Genomic DNA, 19,961 nt, shown 5'->3' with positions numbered 1-19,961 from the left:
AGGAGGGGTGGTGTAGACATAGTCTACAGAAATTTAGGAGGCAGATGCTGAAGACTTGGAAATTGTGTGGGTGGGTGTGAGGAAGAATACAAAAGTCAAGGGCAAGTCCTAGGATAATGTTGGGCAACTGGATGGTACGTTTTCCTGAGATGAAAAGCACAGGGAAGTTAGGACAGAGGTCAGCCAACTTTTTCTTAAAGGGCCAGAGAGTAAATATTTTAGGATTTGTAAGCCAGGTGGTCTCTGCCACAATTACTCAGCTGCTGTTGTAGCACAAAAGCAGTTATAGATGATACCTCCAAAAATGCGCTTGGTTATGCCAATAAAACTTAATTTACAAAAACAAGTGGTGGGCTGGTTTGCGGACCCATATTTTAGGACATGTCACATTGATGTGCCTACTCTGGATCCAAATGATCTTCAGGAAGCAGTTGAAGGTGTGGGTCTGAGTGCAGGAGAAAGTTCTAGGCCCAAGAGAGAATCCAGGAGCAGTCGGAGTGCGGACGGCCATCGGAGACCAGGAGAGCGGGAGAGCAGAACGTTCAGGGCCAGGTCCTGAGCAGAGGAAGAGAGTTTTAAAAGACTGGATACATGTTGTTCTGAGCAGTGGGAGGCACACCTAGGGAGGGGAGCGTCCTGGAAGTCCAGTGTGTGGCGACACGGCACAGAGGGCTGGCGTGCGTCAGGGGATATAAACGAGGGCGTCTTTTTGGCATATGGATTATTTCAAGCTACAGGCCATTGAGAACCAGCAGATGCAAGCAAAGCTCTAAAAACAGAGGTATCTTTACAATGGAAATTTCCATGTATAAAGGAAGTCTAAATTCCCATTTGTAAAAGGGGTCTCCTTCTCCCATACCAGGAAGAGGACACTCTTACCCATGGAGAAGGCAGGACTTACATCTGCACGACAAACCTCACTAAACAACACTTGTCTACCATCCCAATCACCTTCCCATAACTTGCCTTCTCCTCTCCCCCGCACCAGAATCCCCAGAAACCCTTTTCCTTTCTTTTAGCCTAAGATGGTACAGAAGCCCAAGCCCTACCCTCTCCTCTTTGCGTTACTCATTGCTGGCTGCCCCTCTGTGTCCATGAGGGAGGCATAAGGTAACAAACTTCTCTGCTTCACTCGAGTTTGTCTGTCTTTGGCTGGACTCAGTTACAGAGCCCTGGCTGGAGAACCTAAGATGGGTAAAGAAAAAGATTTTTTCCTTTATATAAACAAATGGTGACATCCCTAGTGAGAGGGGTTGGTGACAAGAGAGTGACAGAAACCAGAGTACAATAGGTTGAAGAGGGAGTTAGAGATAAGAAAAATGGAGATAATAAGATGATGAACGAGTCTCAAGAAGACCGTGGAGATGTAGAGAAGAGAAGGTGGTGGCTGCTCAGGAAGTTGGAACGTAGGGTTGTTTGTTTTTTAACGGAAGAGGTTTATTTAAATGCTGGTGGGAAGAGACAGGACCATTGAGGTTACAGGGGATGGATGCTGAATGGTGGTCCCACCGCTAAGTTATCCATGGGAACTTGGATAACTTCCTCTTCTGTAATGTGAAAGTAACAGTAGGGTCTCCCTTTAGGGATTGATGTGAGGAGCAAAAGAGAAAATGTGGGTGCATGGCTCAGTGCAGAGCGATAAGCTCTCAACAAGTGTTACTCTGGTTATTATCCTTCCCTTCCCCTCCCCCGGCTTCCAAAAGGGCAAGTTCAGACACGTAGGTCCTGAGGTCTGCAAGGCTTCCCAGTTTTTTGGACAGCCCTAATGATCTGGGAGTATCTTGAATTATTACTTTCTTCTGCTCTTCTGTAAAAGCCTACACAAATGGTGTTTTGTTTTAAAAAAATCAATAGGAATAGCAGGCACATAAGTTAGGCCTACCCCAAGGTTCTGCAGATGCACTACAGGCAGGATTTGATGGTTTCAATTGTCTTTGGCTCATTAAATTTGTGAATGGCTGCTCTTTAATTGGTCTGAGGTCAAGCCTTCCAGACCCCTTACAGACTGAGTTTTTATTGCAAGTGTGAGAAGCATCTGTGTAGTGGGTTGCATAGCCTTCCCCCCAAAATTCAAGTCTATTTTCTCTCTCAGTATGTGACCTTATTGGAAATAAGGTCTTTGCAGAAGTAATTAAGGGAAGACTCAAGATGAGATAATCCAGGATTTAGAGTGGGCCCTAAATCCAATGACTGGTGTCCTTATAAAAAGAGGTGTAGACACAGATACGCCTGCAGAGGAAAAGGTCTTCCCAAGACAGAGGAAGAGGCTGGAAGAGACAAGGAAGAATTCTTCCCTAGAACCTCAGAGGGAACATGGCCCTGCTGACACTTTGATTTCTGATGTCTGGACTCCAGGCTGTGAGGATAATTTTCTGTTATTTAAAGCCACCCTGGTTCAAGTAATATGTTATGGCAGCCCTAGAAAGCTCTTAAAGCTTGACTTCATGCTGGGTCTTGGGCAAGGAAGGAGGACACAGTGTTCATGGAGGCCGGTGTGGTGGCCCTGGCGGTGGCCTCAGGGAGCCCCTTCAGCTTCAGAATGGCAGGACGCGGCACACAGAGCAAAGCTGGGACTCAGGCGGAAACACATCTGAGACAGAGTTGGGGGGGTGGGGAGTGCTGTCCCCTGGGAAGGGCCATCGACCCCAGACTCGGGTCCTCAGTCCGAGAGGTTTTGTGTCAACTCCGAAGTGCCTGTGATTTGGCAGACATTCAAATTTACTCTTAATTTATAAATATCTTTTTAAATGCAACTCATTAGTGGTCCAGGAACTTTACTTCTAGGAGTTTATCTCAAGGAAGAATCAGGAAGTCAGATGAAGCTTTATCCGCAAGATGTTTATCATAATATTTATAATGCTGAAAAACCATAAACAGCCTAAGTGTCCAATAATGAGAAAATAGTTAGACAAATTATGGTATATCCAGAAGATTACTGAGCAGTCATTGTAAATATTTATGACGAGGGTTTAATGTTTACAAATAGCTTTTAATGATGTGGGAGAATGATAGTGATATAATGCTAAATGAGAAGAGAAAACTGGTTATAAAGTGGTACAGCATAATGCCAATCACTTAAAAAACGCATTTAAAAAACTAAAAGGAATTATCCCAAAATGTCAGAGTGGTCTCTAGTTGGAGGAATTGTGGGTGTTTAAAAAAAGAACTGCAAACCCCAAAAAGTTCTTTCTAGTTTCTATACTTTTAAAGTGACTTCCTATGTACGTGGATCACTTCCACAGTCAAGAGAAAAGTAAAAACTTAAAAAATGCTGTGTACGTGGTTTCCATTTTTATTTTCTTCAGTGGATGATTGCACATCAGCAAATCTTCAGTTATGCTAACTACTGAGGCCGGTCACGACACACACGTAGAGAGAGGTCACATGGGCTGTGCCGAGCTGGCGGTAGCATATGTACATCAAGTTACACAGGTGGAATTGTTAGGCTGGTTAAAATACACCACCAAATGATGGGACACAGTTGGGTCAGGCCACCTCCCCTGCCTGCTGCTGTTGTTTACAGAGGTCTGTGTGTTAGGCTGGTGAGTGGGGTCCTGCTGGCACTCCTCCTGGTGGCCTCTGGGGCGAGGGGAGAGCTCCTGAGTCAGCATCGGCTCTGGGGTCCCCTGTTTGTCTGCCCTTGCCTTAGTGTTGGTGCCTCCAGGGTTCTGCTACCTCTTCCGAGCCCTGGGTGTGCCCCAGCCAAGGCCCCCATCCCCTCTGCTCCACATACCTGGGGCAGCCATCTCCAGGGAAGGAAGAACCAAGAGTGAATTGTCATGCTCCTGATGTGACTCGTGCCCAGACACGGGGGGGGGGGGGAGGAAGCAGGAGATGTGACCATGACACCACGCACAAGCTCACTCTAGAGATGAGCCCTCTGTGTCTTGAAGGTACGTAGGCTGTGTGGAGCCCTCCAGGGTACAGCCCCTGGGAGAGGACAGATGGGGGGTGGGAGCTGTGCCCCCTGAGGCAGGCCTGACAGCAGAGCTAGTAAGGTGGATGGGGGATGTGTCCAACATGGTGCTAGATTGTTGAAAAGTCACAACTGTACACACCTGGGGTCGTGCCCCTCTCCAAGTCATTCGCATGGTGGGTTAGATACAGCTAGATAGAAGTGGAGATATACTTTTTTGAGGAAGGACCTTTCCTGGTGGTTGGATAAAAGGTAAGACAGACTCCTGGGTTCGGCATGCTCTGGGGAGGGCCATGCGACAGTGAGGGACTCCCTATTGCTACACTCTGTACAGGGCGGCCGGGCCCGCCCGCTGCACCCAGCCCCTGGCGGCATTCACAGGCTTGCCTTCAACCCCTTCCGCCTTTGAGAGCTCTTGGGCCCCAGTGAAATGGGGCCTATGAAGACAAGTGGATGGGAGGGCGGTCCCCATGGCCCCGGGGGTACCCCACATGAGGGCTACATGATATTGCACTGGGTGGCCCCACAGCAATCCTTGATGAGCGCCAGCCCGGTCTTGGCCACTGTGGGCTTGCTAGGTGGGGGCTCTGCTTTCTTCTCGGCTCTGGAGCCTGCAGGAAGGTAGGAGCACAAAGAAAGAAAGGGAAGAAGGGAGAGAGGGAGAAGTGAGGTAAGGAGGGCCCTGACCATCTGCAGCCCCAGTCCCACCCCACCCCCTAGCCAGACTTTGCTTTACCTCCACAGATCAGGTGATATGGAGAGCTGGCATATACTTTATATGGTCACACGGACTGTTCCCACTTCCCTGTCAGTAACCTGGCTTTCAGTCCTCAGCTTCCGGCCACAGCTTTAAACTTTATTCTGTTCAGTTCTCCTTGCCATTGTACAATATCTACCAAGACTATCACAGGGTCTGGCATTTACATTGGTGAATGTATAGATGGGAATTTTGTTCAAGTCACTTTAGTCTGAGGGCTCACATCTTTTAATTCAGGAAAATGCTCATTCAATAGCTTTTAAGATACCTCTGCCACTCATTCTCTTTTTCTTTGGAATGTGTATTAGATGTAAGTTGGGCCTTCTTATTCTATCTTCCATGTTTTATTCTGTGTCTTTCATATTTTCTATCATTTTGTCTCTGTGATTCATTCTGGGTAATTTCCTTAGCTGTGTCTTCTAATTTATGAATCCTCCCTTTGATTGTATCTCCGAAGTTAATCCATTGAGTTTTTACTTCATTGATATACTTTTTAAAAAGCTAATTGTTAAATCTACCTATTCCCTTTTCATAGCATCCTGCTCTTTCATTTTGTGTTGTCCTTCTCTTATCTCTTTAATAATTTTAAATATACTTATTGTCTCTTTTAGATAGCCTGTTATTTCTAGTTCTTGGGAAAACAGACCTTCTCTTTTCTGTTTGTTGCAACTACAGACCCCTCTCATGGTGGTTCAATTCTTCGTCGGTTTTACATTTTTATTGAGAACTTATCTTCATGGGGATTATTTTATCTGTGAACTGTACATTATGGAATGCTGAAGGGTCCATACTGAGCAATGTTGCATTTGCTTTGCTGGGGTCTCAGAGATTTCACTGGTTTTAGATCAGTTTTAATTTTTCAATTTGGGTTTCCAGCACCAGATAAGTAGTATAAATTTGGACCCCACATGTGGCCCCTTGAATGTGGTGTGGGCTTGGCATTTTGATTTTTTGCCAGGATTCTTTTTTCTGTTTTCCTAGTAAGATTTCTAGCCCCCTTCACTCTGATACCTCTGATGTCCCTGTGGCTACAGGAGTGGGCATGTGACACAGATTGGCCAATCACATCATCTCAGCCTCATGATAATAGTGACGGGCCTAGGAGGTGGGGCCATGAACCAAGAAAGGCCAGTTAGAATCGTTCCCTGAGACTTATATACTTAGATACCAGAAGAAAGAATCTGTGGTGTTGCCTTGCCACTGCCAAGTTTAGGTTCTGGAGTTCTGGCCCCATGGAAAAGACCCAGGTAGTAGGAGAAAACTGAAGCTAAGACACGAAGAGGGGCATGGATGAGAAACAGGAGGAAAGCAAGGGTTTCACAGTGTCCAGTCCCCAAAGCCCTGGTTCTTGATGCCATTCTTCCAAATCCCCTTTTTGCTAGAGACAGTTTGAATTGGGCATCCATTTTTATAACTGAGCACAACCTCACAGGATCAGCAAAGAGAAGACAGTCCCTTGACAGCAGGACCTATGCTCACCTTAATATGCTGGTGAACATGAAGGCCCTGCAGAGAGAGCCAAATGTGCAGCATTTCCCAAACTTATTTCACACAAAACCCTTTATGTTCTGAGGATCTTGTGAGGCTAATATTCTGAGAAGCATAACTCTGGCTCCACTGCCTCAGAAATTCCAAGAGCTCCCTGAGCCTCAGTTTCCACCTCTGAGCCACCCACTCCTCCTATGAAACGCACCAAACTATCTTAGAGAATGGCATCTGCTGCCAGAACTGGCTACATAGTTTGTAGAACCCAATGCAAAATGAAAATGCAAGGCCCCTTGTTCCAAAATTCTTAAGAACTTTAAGACAGCAACAGCTGAGCGTTGATGCAATCCCAGCACCCTTCCAGACACGGGTTGCACAGCGACAAAGCTGCCCCTGCCTGCCGCCATCCTGTGCACGAGTTTGATCTCTAATAAATACTTTGTTGTGCCTTCTCCAGGACCCAGACCTCTTTTCAATTTCCCTTTCTCTTGGATGGGATGAGAAGAAATCATGTATGCACTCACTGGCTGGAGATTTGGTTACTTTGTCCAGAGGTTTTAACTTGATTCTCAGGAAATCAGCCATTTCCTTGTCCTCTTCTTGCTCCCTGTAAGGACAGATGTATAAAGACAAGAGGAAAGTAGAGTAAGCAAAGAGAGCATCAAGAAACCAATGAAATGAGGCAAGAGGTTTCAGTGTGTGGAGCATGTAACAGGCTTTGTGAATGGTGTGTATACGTTGTTGCGTGTTATGTATGAATGGTACACATATAGTGGTATGTGTTATATATGTAAGTAGATACATGCATGCTGTGTGGATGGTACTTGCGTGTTGTGTTATGTGTGGGTGGAGTGCATATGTTTTCTGTGTTATATGTGTATGGTATTTGTATGTTGTGTTTGATGAACTTGCTTTGAAGCAGACACATACCAACAATGGAGTAAACGCCTACCCAGATATGGGTGAGACCCCATAGCAGAGACAAGAACATTACAGGACCCAATCTCCCTGCCAGGGGTTCAGTGAGCTGGGCAACACCTCTTCTGACCCTGTGCCTTTAAGTCACCCTGCACATGTGTGCTTCCACAAGATACATGGCAGGTCTCAGAGGCCAAGTCATCTCAGCTCTTCCAAGGGTCCTCAGGAGCAAAGGCAGTTTGCTCCTGACTGAGCTGGGCAAGGTGCATCCCAGGGGCCTGGGATGACCCAAGAAGACACAGAGAATAAAGAGGAAGTTGCCCTCTGGTACTGAAGAGGCCCGTGAGGCCATCTCCTTATGCAGGGCTCCAAAGGCTTTGCTCCAGGATAAGAATATTCAAGGATCAACATTCATGCTTCCTAAGCCCAGCCTCCTCCTGGGTCTTCAGGTGCACAATGGCTCCAGGGCCACGGTTGTCCAGATCCAGGTGGTGGGTGTGTCTGCAAATAGGAGACCCTGAAGGGGCATGGGAACCACCAATGAGAAGGGGAAAAATAGAATAATGCTGGGAAGTGAATAGGGCAGGCAAGGAAACAAGTCACTACAGGGGACAGAGTTGCTATAGAAGCCAGCAGAAGTTTCTAGAAGTTGCCTTGATGACTTGAAAGAAAGTTCAGTGAAGAGAGTGTGTAGGAAGCACCGTTGTGGGTTATTTTCCCCTGCTCGCTTCCTGGAATGATGTTCAATGGAGGTCCACTGTTCGTAAGACTTCGTAAGCTGGATTTGAGTTTCTTCTGAATGTGAAATGGATTCTCAGGCCAGAAGGCTGGGTTCATTTGGGCCCAGTGTTTGGGGACCATTTGGTGAGGCCATGACTGTTAGGCAAGGCTGTGAGTCCCAGGAGCAGATGATGGGTTTGGAAGGAGGCTGAAGGCTGTGCTTCAACAGGCTAGTACATGGGGACACACTGCCCACTCACCTTAACCGCTCGACCTCTGCGTCATCCACCAGAAAGTCTCTCTTCTGCACCAGTCTGTGTATCTTCTGGATAAGCTCATCCTCTCTCTGCTTCTGCAGCTTGGTTTTTTCTTTTTCTGGGAAGAAGGAAACATCAGCAAAGAAAAATTGCCTGAAACTGTTGAAAGGACTTGAGTTCAAGGGGCCAGGGTTGGAATCCTGGCCCTACCATTTTACTATCTTGGTGAACTTGGAGAAGCAATTTGACCTCCTTGAGCTTCAGTTTCTTCCTCTGTAAAGTACAACCAGTGAGGCTTAAATGCAGGGATGTTAGTAAATGGCAGCACAAAGCTCAGATGTGGTGAATGCTCAGTAAACAGTAATAATGCAGTAAAGGGGTCCTGCCGACGAAGGCAGAGGGTGAGAAGGGCTCAGTGGGGCTGCTGGGAGGGAAATACTCCATGGCGAGGGCAAAACCAATCTGTCAGATGAAAAGCTTTCATGCTGATGGCATCAGACCTGTCTCAGGTACCAAGGGTTAGAATGTCCAAGAGAAAACAAAAGACCCAGGGCTGGGAATGAGGACTGAGAAAACTAGGAGGGCAGACACATAAACCCACTTCAGCTCCCTCTGCTCAGACGATAAAAACACAGGCAGCTTGTCTGCCTGCCTGCCTGCCTGCCTAGGACAGGCGCTGACAATTTCCTCTAGGTTTAGAGAAAAAAATCAAAGGTGAAGGGAATATCATCATTAGATAAGAGAGAAAATTGACTTCTCCCATTAATCAGAAGGGGAAGTGGAGAAGGGGGTGGAATTTCTAGCAACCTCCGGATCTCTGGCCATTGCTACTCTAACAACAGAAGCATCACTCTTCCCACAGTGGATCCTATGGATTCTCCAAATCACTCGTCAGCAATGCAGAGTGTCTCCCAGCCCGAAGCAGGTAAGTTAACAGCACCCACAGCCCCGCCAGAGGACCCTGCTTGCTCAGCTCTCTCAGGGGGTCTGTAATGACTTGTAGGTCCCCAAGGAAATGACAAACCTCCCTTCCCAAGATAGTTGCCCTGTTTTCTATCTCCTTCCAGTTTTCAGGCATCCCCCAGCCTCCCAGACACTCAGCTGCAGCCCTCCACGGGTACAACCGCTCCCAGCAACTCATGGCAGAAGGCTCCTACTCAAAGTGGTTTGTGCTAGCTTACATACCAGCTACTCACCCAAGTCTCCACCCCACTGGCCAATGCAGTTCACCTGTGTGTATGTGTCATATACCCTTCCTGCCAGTATCCCCTACCTGCCTGCAGGCACCACTCACCTGCTTCCAGGCACCTGCCTCCAGGCCCCATCCACCTGCTCATTGGCATCACCTACCTGCCCACATGCCCCACTGACCTTACCTACCTGCAGGCACTACCACTTGATTGGTGATGTGACCTTTTTCTTTCCAACATTACCCACCTACATCGGGAACCATCAGCTTACCGACTTTACCCACTGCTTGCTGGCATCACACAGCTGATTCCTACCATCCTTGCCAGTGTGACCCTCTACCTTGCTGCTCATCCCCACCAGCACACCTCATTAGCCCCCGCCACCGCCCCCCTCCCTGAACCACATCGTGGCCTCCAAACTAGTTTCCCTGGGCTGTAGTCCCTATCACAACTGTGAGCCCTCCCTGTAGAACTGACGCCCAAGTTGCTACCCCTCCTAGCTGTGTGACTGTGGGCACAAATGCTTAAGTGCCCACCAGTTTAACTATTTACTGAACCAGGTACAAACAAAAACCCCAAATACCTATTTAATGAAGGTAAAGCAAATCATACAACATAAATGTGCAATGGTAAGTGCTGAATAAATTAAAATCTATTATATTCTCATGAGCTTTTTGTTTTCATTTCATCTTGCTTTCTCAATTTTGACACTATTGATATTTGTGCTGGATAATTCTTTATTGTGGGAGCTGTCCTGTGCATCGTAGGATGTTCAGCAGCACCCTGGCCTCCACCCGCTCATGCCAGAAGCACTTCCTCCCCCAGGAGTGACAGCCAAAACTGTCAGCAGATTGTCCAATGCCCCTTGGGGAGCAAAACTGCTCCTGGAATCACCGGTTTAAACCTCCCCGATAACACTGAGAGGTAGATACCATCTCTATGTCGGGGGAAGGTGACAAGGCCTCTACAGCCAGCTTTAAGATAGCAGTGGTGACAGTTGTGTGGGTGGGGGGGGGGGGCAGTGAGGCATCTTGGCTGGTCTTTAAGAAGCCCTCAAGTCAGGGAGGGTCCTACGTGTTCTTTCCCATCCCAGACCTGGTACATTAGTTTTTGACCTTGGCTGGTGAAACATGATTTTCTTGCCCATTCAGTGCTCTCTTTCCTTAATCTTTTTATTGCTGTGCTGCCTGAGCATCATTTTTTTTTTCTAGCTAAATTCAGTACCAGTCCAGGGAATAGCCAGAAGACTCTTAACAATCGAGTCGAGTCGGGGAAGAAGGTGAGGAGAGGTGAAGAGGAATGCAAGAGAGGAAGGAAAACATTAATACCTGAGTTTCCACATAAAAGTGACTAGGACAATGCAATTTCCTGGGGAATCAATGGGGCTGGGACTGCTGTTAGGCACTAGGCTCTGTTGCCAGCTGGCCCTAGGACCTGTGTGACCCACGTTTCCAGCAGGGCAGCCCGTGGCATTTCGGTAGGAACACGGTCTTTACATGGAACTGCCTGCCCCCCATGCTGCGAGTTTCAGCATCCCTGGCCTCTACCCACCGAGTATCAGGACTGAGTTCCTCTGCATTGAAATGTTTGGTGTTTTCTTTATTGTGGATTTTTTGGCATTAATTTGATATCTTAATATTGCCTTAAAACATTATTTATCCTGATTACTGAAATGTTTGTGCTCCAGCAGAGTGCCTTGTTTTCCTTACCCTAGTCTGGGTCCTGGTGAGTCATACACCACAGTGACCGTGGCAACAAAGGAATGTTGCCGCCCAGCCCTGCCCCCACCCACTTCCACATGTGCTCTAGAGGCTACGGTGGCCCCAAATGGAGGTGGCTCAGGTGGCCTTGGCTGCCCTGGTGACCACACATTCACATCTCCTTTGCCTTGGTGGCTTCCACACGTCCTGATGAGTGAACAATGGGCTCTGGGAATTCTTCCTCCTAAGAGGGAGATGCCAACCCATGTGGGGCCTGTTAGAGTCTCCTGGGAAGTTGGAGGCCCTGGGAATTTGGGCTCTCATGTGGGAAGATCATGAAGAGATGGAGTGGGCTTGCTTGGCTCATATGCTAGAGCAAGAAAATGGAACAAGCACCCAAATGAGAGAGAGACGGGGAGGGGAGGGGGCCAAGGGGAGAAGAAGAGGGAGAGGGAGAGGAAGAGGGAGAAAAGGAGAAAGAGGAGAAGGGAAGGAGGGAGGAGGGACCAAAGGAGAGAGGGAGAAGGGGAGGAGGGAAAGAGAGAGAGACCCAAAAACATTCCAACAGCTTTCCTTTTCTGGTTCCAGACTCTTGTGAGGTTGGGCAGAGCTTCATGCCTGTGTTGGGATAAACCGTGTTACCCACCACCTCCCCAAATGTTATGTCTGCCCTATTTGGAAATAGGATCTTTGCAGGGGACCTTAGTTAAGATGAGGCCACACTCATGAGGGTGGGCCCTTAATGCAATGACTGGTGTCCTTATAAGAAGAGAGGACACACAGAGGCTTACACAAAGGAGGCCATGATGGCAGAGGCAGAGATTGGAGTGAGCCTTCTACAAGACAAGGAACCCAAGGATTGCCAGGAGCCCCAGAAACTGGAAGAGGCAAGAAAGGATTCTTCCTCTAGGGGCCAACGCTTTGATTTAGGAGTCCAGGCCTGCTGAACTGTGAAAGAATCCATTTCTGTTGTTCAAAGCCACTAGATATGTGGGAACTGGTGGTGGCGGTCCAAGGACACTAACACAATGCCCTGGGCTGCAGGGGTCTCCGCTGTCCTTGCAGCAACTGCCTGTTTCTCGTTCGTGCTTACCTCAGCCTGCAGGAGTTGTGTACCCTTCAGCCATGTACCCCAGGTGGGGAGGGCGGAGCCTATAAAAGGAGAAACTTGAACTGGCTTGGTGCCTCTCAATCCTGGCTGCTCCTCACAATCATAAGAAGGTTTTTTAAATGACCAGTGCCAGAGCCCCACATGAACTGAATCAGAATTTCAAATGTGTAGTGTCTGGATTTGCCTATATTTTCCCCTCATTCTTTCAGTTCAACATTTTCCTTTCTGTAGTGATAGTCTCACTGAGATAGAACTCACATAGCATACAATTCACCCTTTCAAAGTGTTATTCAGTTATGCAACCACCACCACAACTAATTGTAGGACATTTTAATCACTTCCAAAAGAAACCTCAGACCCATTCCCTGTCGTCACCCGCTCTCACTGAGGACTGTGCACTCGCTCACATTCCCAGGCCCGGGCCTGCAGAGGGCGCAAGGCCTAATGTATGCTCATCACAGCAGTGGTATCTGAAAGTTCCGCTCTGGTTGCCACACCACCATCAAAACAAGAATGTGCTGAATGTTTCTATTTTTTGTGTTTGTGATCCCGTGTTACGTCATGGTGTTATTAGTCACAATGACCATGAGAGGGTGGCAGTATTGGCTTTATTTTACAGACAAGGAATTTAAAGCTTAGAGAAATTAAGTTGCTCTGTGAAGATCATCTAGCTGGCCATCCCGGATTCAAACCCAGGTCACTGGACTCTAAAGTAGTGCTTCTTAGGCAGGGGACAATATGCCCACCCCAGCCCCACTACAGACCAGGAAATATATGGCAACATCTGGAGACATTTTGGGTTGTCACAACTGGAAGAGAGGGGAATTCTACAGACATATCGTGGGCAGAGGCCCAGGGATGATGCTAAATTCTGTAATGCACAGGGAGGCTCCTGTCCCAACAGAGAATTAGCCAGCACCTAGTGTCCCTATTGCTGAAGCATTAAGAGCAATGCCCTGTTCTAAAGTGTGTTGTGTTGCACTTTTAGCTCAATAAAATGTATCCACTGGATGTCAGGCCATCTCTTTCTACTAACCTGTGAGCTCCTTAAATTAGGGAATCATTTTCTGTTCACCACCGCATGCCTATCACCAGCAGCAATGGAGCCTCTTGAGGTATACTTAGTGAACCGATAGACTGGCAAAAGCATTCGAGTAAAGGACAGTGAGGGCGTGCCATGTGGTCTGTGCCTTTCCTTGCCAAAGCCGGGGCAAGATTCCAGAGGCAGACGGGTGTTTGTTCCTTCAATTCACTTTCCTCTCAGCACCCGTCAGGCCCTCATCTCTGCCCCCAAGGACCAAGAAGTTTTTGGAGGGATATGTATGAGTCAACAGGCAATTATTTGATAAGTACTTTGATAAGAATAACTCCCGGGAGGGCACCTAACCCAGCCTGGATGGGGAGGGAAGGCTTTCTTGGGAGAAGGGGTGACCTGAAGGATAGGTAGAAATTTGTTTGTTTAGTAATAATAATTTATTAAGCCCTTACTGTAGGATGGGAAATATGCTAAGCACTCTATGTTTTTTTTTCCCATTTGTTAATCCCACAACCCTATGAGGTAAATACCACTATTATCCCAGTTTACAGATGAAGAAATTAAATTTTAGTAGTGACTTAACTTGCCCAAGGTCATGGCATTGTTAAGTGACAGGCCTAGGTTTGACTCCACAGTCAGCTTGTAACCACCATGCTCTACCTGTTCCCAAGCAGGATAATAACAGTGGCCATTGCTGATACTTACTGGACTTTTACTTTGGACCAGATATCAAGCTAAGCACATGGCTTGCATTGTTTCATTTACCACAAGGAGATTTATACCCAATGAGCTAGGTACTTTTACTATTACCACCCCATTTTCAGTGGAGAAACTGAGCCTCAGTAGAGATAAAGTGACTTGCCCAAGGTCAAGGAATTGAGACTTGAACCCAGGTCTGCCTGACACAGAATTGTGTTTGGATCATGTGATCAGGGAGCACCGGTTTGCAAGAATGAGGTCATGCTAGCAGAGCAGATGAGCACTGTCTTCCCTGAGGACAGGTGAGGCAGGCTGGGGGCTCTGAGCAGCTGGAGTCTCAGATGGTTACCTGGGATGGCGACCAAGTTCTGCAGCTCCTGCTTCAGGTCCATGATGTCATTGCACAGCTGAATGTCATCCATCCTGGGGAAACAGGACACCGCACCACAGCAGGTTACGTCTGAAAACATTCTCCACCCTGAGCATGACCCCGATAGCAACAAAGAATCTGCAGGAGGGGATTGGCCTTTGTAAAAGCCACACATGCTCTTAATAGAAGTTTTCCCCCAAAAGAAGAAAAATGAAGGTTGCCTCTTACCTCATTACTTATTATAGCACCTTGATGGTGTTCCTCCCAGTCTTTGTGTGCCTAGCTTTTGTTTGCTTGTAAGAGCAAGCTCATGTGCCAGATTCAGTGTACTCTTTTATTAGCTTGTTGTTAAAATTTTTAAACATTATAGAAATTCACAGCATAGAGAAAATCTCTATTCTTTAGAGATAACTATTTTCAACAGTTTAGTACCTGTTCCTCCAGATTTTAAAAAGTGTTTATGCTTCTACTATCATATATCATGTCATTGTTCTTTTACAAAAACATTCTGCAATTTTTTTAACTTAATGATATATCATGGGCATCTTTCCACATCTGTACATGCAAATCTGCTCATTTGTAATGGCTGTGTACTATTACATTGTGTTGATATACAGTGATTTACTTAAATATTCCCATATTCATAGGCATTTGGGTTGTTTCCTGATACATTTTAGGAAAAATTCCTAGAAAAAGAAATTCCTAGAAATGTAATTGCTGGTTAAGTAACATGAACATGTGCATTTTAATAGCAATTTCCAAATTGCCCATCAACAGTGTGAGAGGATGTTCAATCCCATAATCCCGGTAATTGGGTTGCATGTACAATTTTGTGTATGTACTATAGTTTTGCATGTGTCTGCTACAATATTAACTCATCTTACTATAAACAATATTTGCAATGGCTGCCTGGAATTTCACCGATTGATTTATCAAGTCTGTTTTCATTATGCCTGTATCTTAATTATTTGGGTGGGTTTTTCAGGTTGTTTGCACTATTTTTACAGTCACTGTAAAATAGGTCAGTTTTTCAGGCTATTTGCACTATTTTTACAGCCACTGTAGGATGAACATGGATTCATGTAAGGCTTCTTCTTCATGTTGGATCATTTGGTGTGGGGGCTATAGAATCTGAGTACAAAGGGCTTGGCATGTCTACGACAATTGAGGCATATTATCGGATTGCCTCCCCTTGAGTGGGGTGTGTGCCTTCATTCCATATGTCTTTCTTGAGCATTTACTATGTTCACCACTGTACGGGCTCCAGGGATAGAGTAGCCTCTCCTGCTCACATGAGCTGGAATTTCGGCAGAGAAGACAGCAGGTGAACACAAATATAATAAAACATTGGACGTTATGAAAGAGAATAAAGCAAGAGAGGGGATGGAGTGAGCCAATTTGGACACAGCATCCTACTGTCCCAGGGAGAGACAGAGGGAAGCATTAATATTCTCAAAGGGCTCAACTCTGTCCACACAGCGTATGAGGGTGGGACCAGGGACAGAAATCAACTCATCTGAGTCCATCAATCTGCCTTCTTCCACAGTGTCTTTGCCAAGAACCTGGTCTGTTGCCTCTCTATTAAGAAGTGTCATCTACAGACCAGCTTGAGGCCCCTTGCCCTTTGTGGGTCAAGAATTGCCCATGTTACCTATTCTAATCCCAGCATCCTAGCTTTTAGGACAAGAAGCAGGAACATCTCACTTGCCAGAGGCACGACAACCATTTGTCAAGCCCTGTCCTGGAATGTCCTAGCAGGTGGCAGCTGCCTCGAATGAGCTTGGAGAATTGCCAGAAGGGTACAAACTGTTCCCATGGGTTCCTATCAGTGATTGTCCAACTGGTTGAGCTCCCAGACCCTTTCCCACAGCTAGCATGCAGATCAGGCTACATCCGTGCTCTTAATGAGGACAATTTTGGTCCCTGGGGATGTTTGACAATGTCTGGAGACATATTCGGTTATTACAATGGATGTGTGTGGAGATTCCTTCAGGCATCTAGTGGGTAAAGTCCAGGGATGCTGCTCAGCACCCTACAATGAGCAGGACAGCCCCCTCAAATATCCCATCCAAAAAGTCAATCATGCTAAAGTTAAGAAATCTGGGGTTGTGACCATGGAATCGACACAGGTCCTAACTGATAATTTTTGAGAGATGAGAGAAGAAAAGATGGCAAAAGGAACAAAAGAGAGATGGTCTGGCTGGTGTGACTCAGTACATTGAATGCTGGCTTTCGAACCAAAGGGTTGCCAATTCAATTCCCAGTCAAGGCACATGCCTGGCTTACAGGCCAGGTCCCTAGTAGGGGGCGTGTGAGAGGCAACCTCACATGGATGTTTCTCTGTCTTTCTCCCTCCCTTCCTTTCTAACAATAAACAAATAAAAATCTTTAAATTAAAAATAAAGAGACAAGCAGTAGTTAGAAGCAAGAGTACTGACACCCAACAGCTGTAGTTCAAAGGGTCCATGTGCCAGTAATTTAACATCTCTGAATCTCTTTCCTTATCTATAAAATAGGAATTATAATAGTACTTATTCTAGGATGATCGTGCATGTCAAACACTGAGTATGTGCCTGGTACATACACAGTAAAATGTTTCGTAAATGGTACCTATTATTATCATTTACTGTTAGAAAGAAACAGGGAGAAAAAGAGAGAAAAATGCTACAGGACAAGCAGCTTATTTGACAAGTGGAACTAACATGTTCAACCTTTTAAAAAAAGCTTTGATTATATTTCTTTATAAAAATTTTTAATTATTTTATCCTTGTTCAAGTACAGTTGTCCGAATTTACCCCCCACCATTCTTATCTGATTGTAGAACAGATCCCTGATTGCTATAGAAATTTGAGAAAATACAAACAAATACAAAGAAAGAACCTAAACTTATGCATAACCTTGACTGCATGCACCCAGGTGTCACTGTTCCACTCCAAGTGTTTTGGTGTATTTCACACCAATTTTTTCATACATGTAACCCTGGTGTAACAGACTTGCTCTGGCTGGCCTCAGTCCTCACCCTCTGTCCATCTCAGAACTGCACTGAGCATGATTCTGAGTCCTCCCAAACACATCCGAATCCACCACACATTAACAAGCAAAATGAGATCCTGAGGTTCTCACGGGGAGTCATGCTGCAGAACACCATAAAAATCCCTATTAGATGGCACTGCGGTTTTCCTCAGGTCTTGCTGCCAGCTTCCCATCTTTTTTCTTTCTCTTCCTCTTCCAAATGCCTCACAGTCAAAGTAGGATCCTTTGTGGTCTTTGACTTACAAACCTCAGCTGGCAAAAGCAAATCCTAGTGTTGCTGCACATCCTCCCAGGGAAGAAGCTTGTTCCCCCGACCCTGATCCCCCACACACTCTGTCTATCAGAGTATTCACCTAATAAAAAAATCAGGGTTTATTTTTTTTAATATGGAGGGATGGGTTCCACCACTAAGGGAAGTAAAAAATCAACAAATAAAAGTTAAGCAATGTGCACAAAGTCCCACACTGATAAGTGGATGTTGGGAGTTAGCCCACGTTTGTGTTCTTGACTACTTCACTATGGTGTCTCCTCTCCATGTGGCTGTATGAGTTGCCACTGACATGGTTGGTTGCCCACAGAACTGACCTCCCTCCTCTGCCTTCCTCCAGAGCCCTGATTTGTTTAGGAGGCAATGTCTCCAGCTCCTGATGGAAGCCAGTTATCTTAGTCTGTTTAGGATGCTATAATAAAAATACCATATATCAGGTGGCTAAACGGCAAACATTGATATCTCAGATCTGAAGGGCTGGGGAGTCCAAGATCAAGACGTCAGCTGATTTGACTCCTGGTGAGGACTCACTTCCTGATTTGAAGATAACTGCCTTCTTGGTATATCCTCACATGGTGGAGAAGGAGCTCTCTCTTGCCTTTTCCATAAGGACACTAATCTCACTCATGAGGGCTTTACCCTCATGGCCTATCACCTCTCAAAGGCCCCACTTCTTAATACCATCCCACTGGAGATTAGGGCTTCAACATACGAATTTGGAGGGAGGGGAGACACTTTTAGTTTATAGCACCACTCATGGCAATCCCATTTGCCTTTGCTGGACAGACACTCTTCAAAGCTCCTTTGCAGGTAAAGGTAGCCATGAAACTCACTTTGGGTAATGGGATGGGCCAATGGGTCTGCTAGGAAGGTTTCTGTGAAAGGTGATTAGAGTCTTAGGTGCTACCCCTCATGGTCCTGAAGCTGTTGCAGGCACTGCTGAGGATGGCATGAGGGAATGAGGAAAGAGCTGCTGCCTGATGACACCATGCTGGCCCCTCAGACCACTTGCATCTGGACTTCCCACGTGAACATTACATGTCCTTATGATTTAAGTAGAGTGGCCAACCATCTTGGTTCTCCTGGGCCTATCCCAGTTTTAGCATGGACAGTTCCGTGTCCTGGAAAGCCCCTGAGTCTTAGGCAAACTGGAACAGTCGGTCACTGAAGATTTCAGACACTATTAAGCATTCACTGCAGTGCTATTTCCAATAGCCAAGATCTGGAAGCAACCTAAATGCCCATCAACAGATGGGTGGATAAAAAGTCTGTGGTACATACATACAATGGAGTATTACTTGGCCATTAAAAGAATAAAATCTTACCTTTTGTGTCAGCATAGATGGACCTAGAAGGCATTTATAAAGAATCGTCTAACCAATATGCTATACACCTAAAACTAATACAAAATATTAAATGTAAACTGTAATTTTAAAAATGTTTAAAAAGGCACTATTAATCAGATGTTCTGTTACTTGCAGCTGAAGACATGCTCACTGATAAGTGTATGTGAATATGTGCATTTTTAATAAAAGGTCAAAACATACACACATATGCCCTGCTCCTTGTGAGCATCACACCATGACAATTTTCCAATGCTATTAAATACACTGAAATAGTTCATGCAAAGTATTTTCAAAGCTTGGTGGGAACTTTTGAATAAACCACGTTAATCGTTCTCGGCACAATTAACATTCTCGGCTGCCAGTTTGTTCCACAGAGAGAGATGTCATCTCCAAGAAACTGATCACTGCAGGGAGGAAAAGAAAGCCAGCCTGTCATTTGCATCTCAGCCTTTCACACTGGGACAATGAAGAAAGTGGGTCATTTTACCAGCTTGGGGAGGGGCGAGGCGATGAGGGTCCGTCAGAAGACTAGTGCTGCTGTTTTACAAGATTTCTTTGAAAATGACATGGTCTGGAGCCTAGTGGAAAACCAACAGAGACCACAATGGGAAGGCCTAGCAGAATGACAAAGGAAATGACTGACTTTTTAAAATAATCTTTATTTGGATCCTTTTTTCATAAATTGCGGATGCGCTGGATGTCTGGGGATGGGTGTGAAGAGGAAGAAACATCTGGTCATAGAGACGGAGCATTGGGCTGGGATGTGACGCATGGGCCTGAGATCGAGCCCCACTGCAAACCTCCTCTATAACTAAAAGAAAAATTCTGATTTTCTATACACTCCTCACTTCTGATGCCAAATGTGTGGGTTCTGCCTACCAGGCAATTCTTTAATTCTCAGTGGACACCAACAGGGTGTCTGCAGTCTAACTCAGCTCCAGCGCTCACAGCCAGAGTTAGTGCGGAACCCACAGCCTATGGACGCAGTCCCACTTCAGGTGCCGACCACAAGTCCAGGCCCCCAGGACTTCTAACCAACTCGCTGTGCACTGGGGGTCTCCATGACCCTTCTTCAGGTTCAGCAATTTGCTAGAACTGCTTATAAGACTCATGAAAATATTTACCTGTATTCACTAATTCATTATAAAGAACATT

The 19,961-nt window shown here is 46.0% G+C and overlaps 1 protein-coding gene across 1 annotated transcript in view; it reads right to left on the bottom strand.

Annotated features, from left to right (window-relative positions):
• Positions 1-3,822: 3,822 nt before the first annotated feature.
• Positions 3,823-19,961, bottom strand: part of BMERB1 (bMERB domain containing 1) — a 99,087-nt gene continuing 82,948 nt past the window's right edge. The window contains exons 3-6 of the mRNA XM_045819548.1: positions 14,139-14,212; positions 8,057-8,171; positions 6,683-6,765; positions 3,823-4,527 (exon numbers count right to left, since the gene is read on the bottom strand). Coding sequence (XP_045675504.1) covers positions 4,415-4,527; positions 6,683-6,765; positions 8,057-8,171; positions 14,139-14,212 — 385 coding nt within the window. The 3' untranslated portion in view covers positions 3,823-4,414. The remainder of the gene's footprint in view (positions 4,528-6,682; positions 6,766-8,056; positions 8,172-14,138; positions 14,213-19,961) is intronic.

This window comes from Phyllostomus hastatus, unplaced genomic scaffold (genome assembly GCF_019186645.2).
Source record: "Phyllostomus hastatus isolate PE091 unplaced genomic scaffold, TTU_PhHast_1.1 phas_scaffold_385, whole genome shotgun sequence".
In the NCBI taxonomy this organism is placed as follows: Eukaryota; Metazoa; Chordata; class Mammalia; order Chiroptera; family Phyllostomidae; genus Phyllostomus; species Phyllostomus hastatus.
Note: the sequence above shows the minus strand (reverse complement) of the source record. Positions and strands in the feature narration are given on the sequence as shown.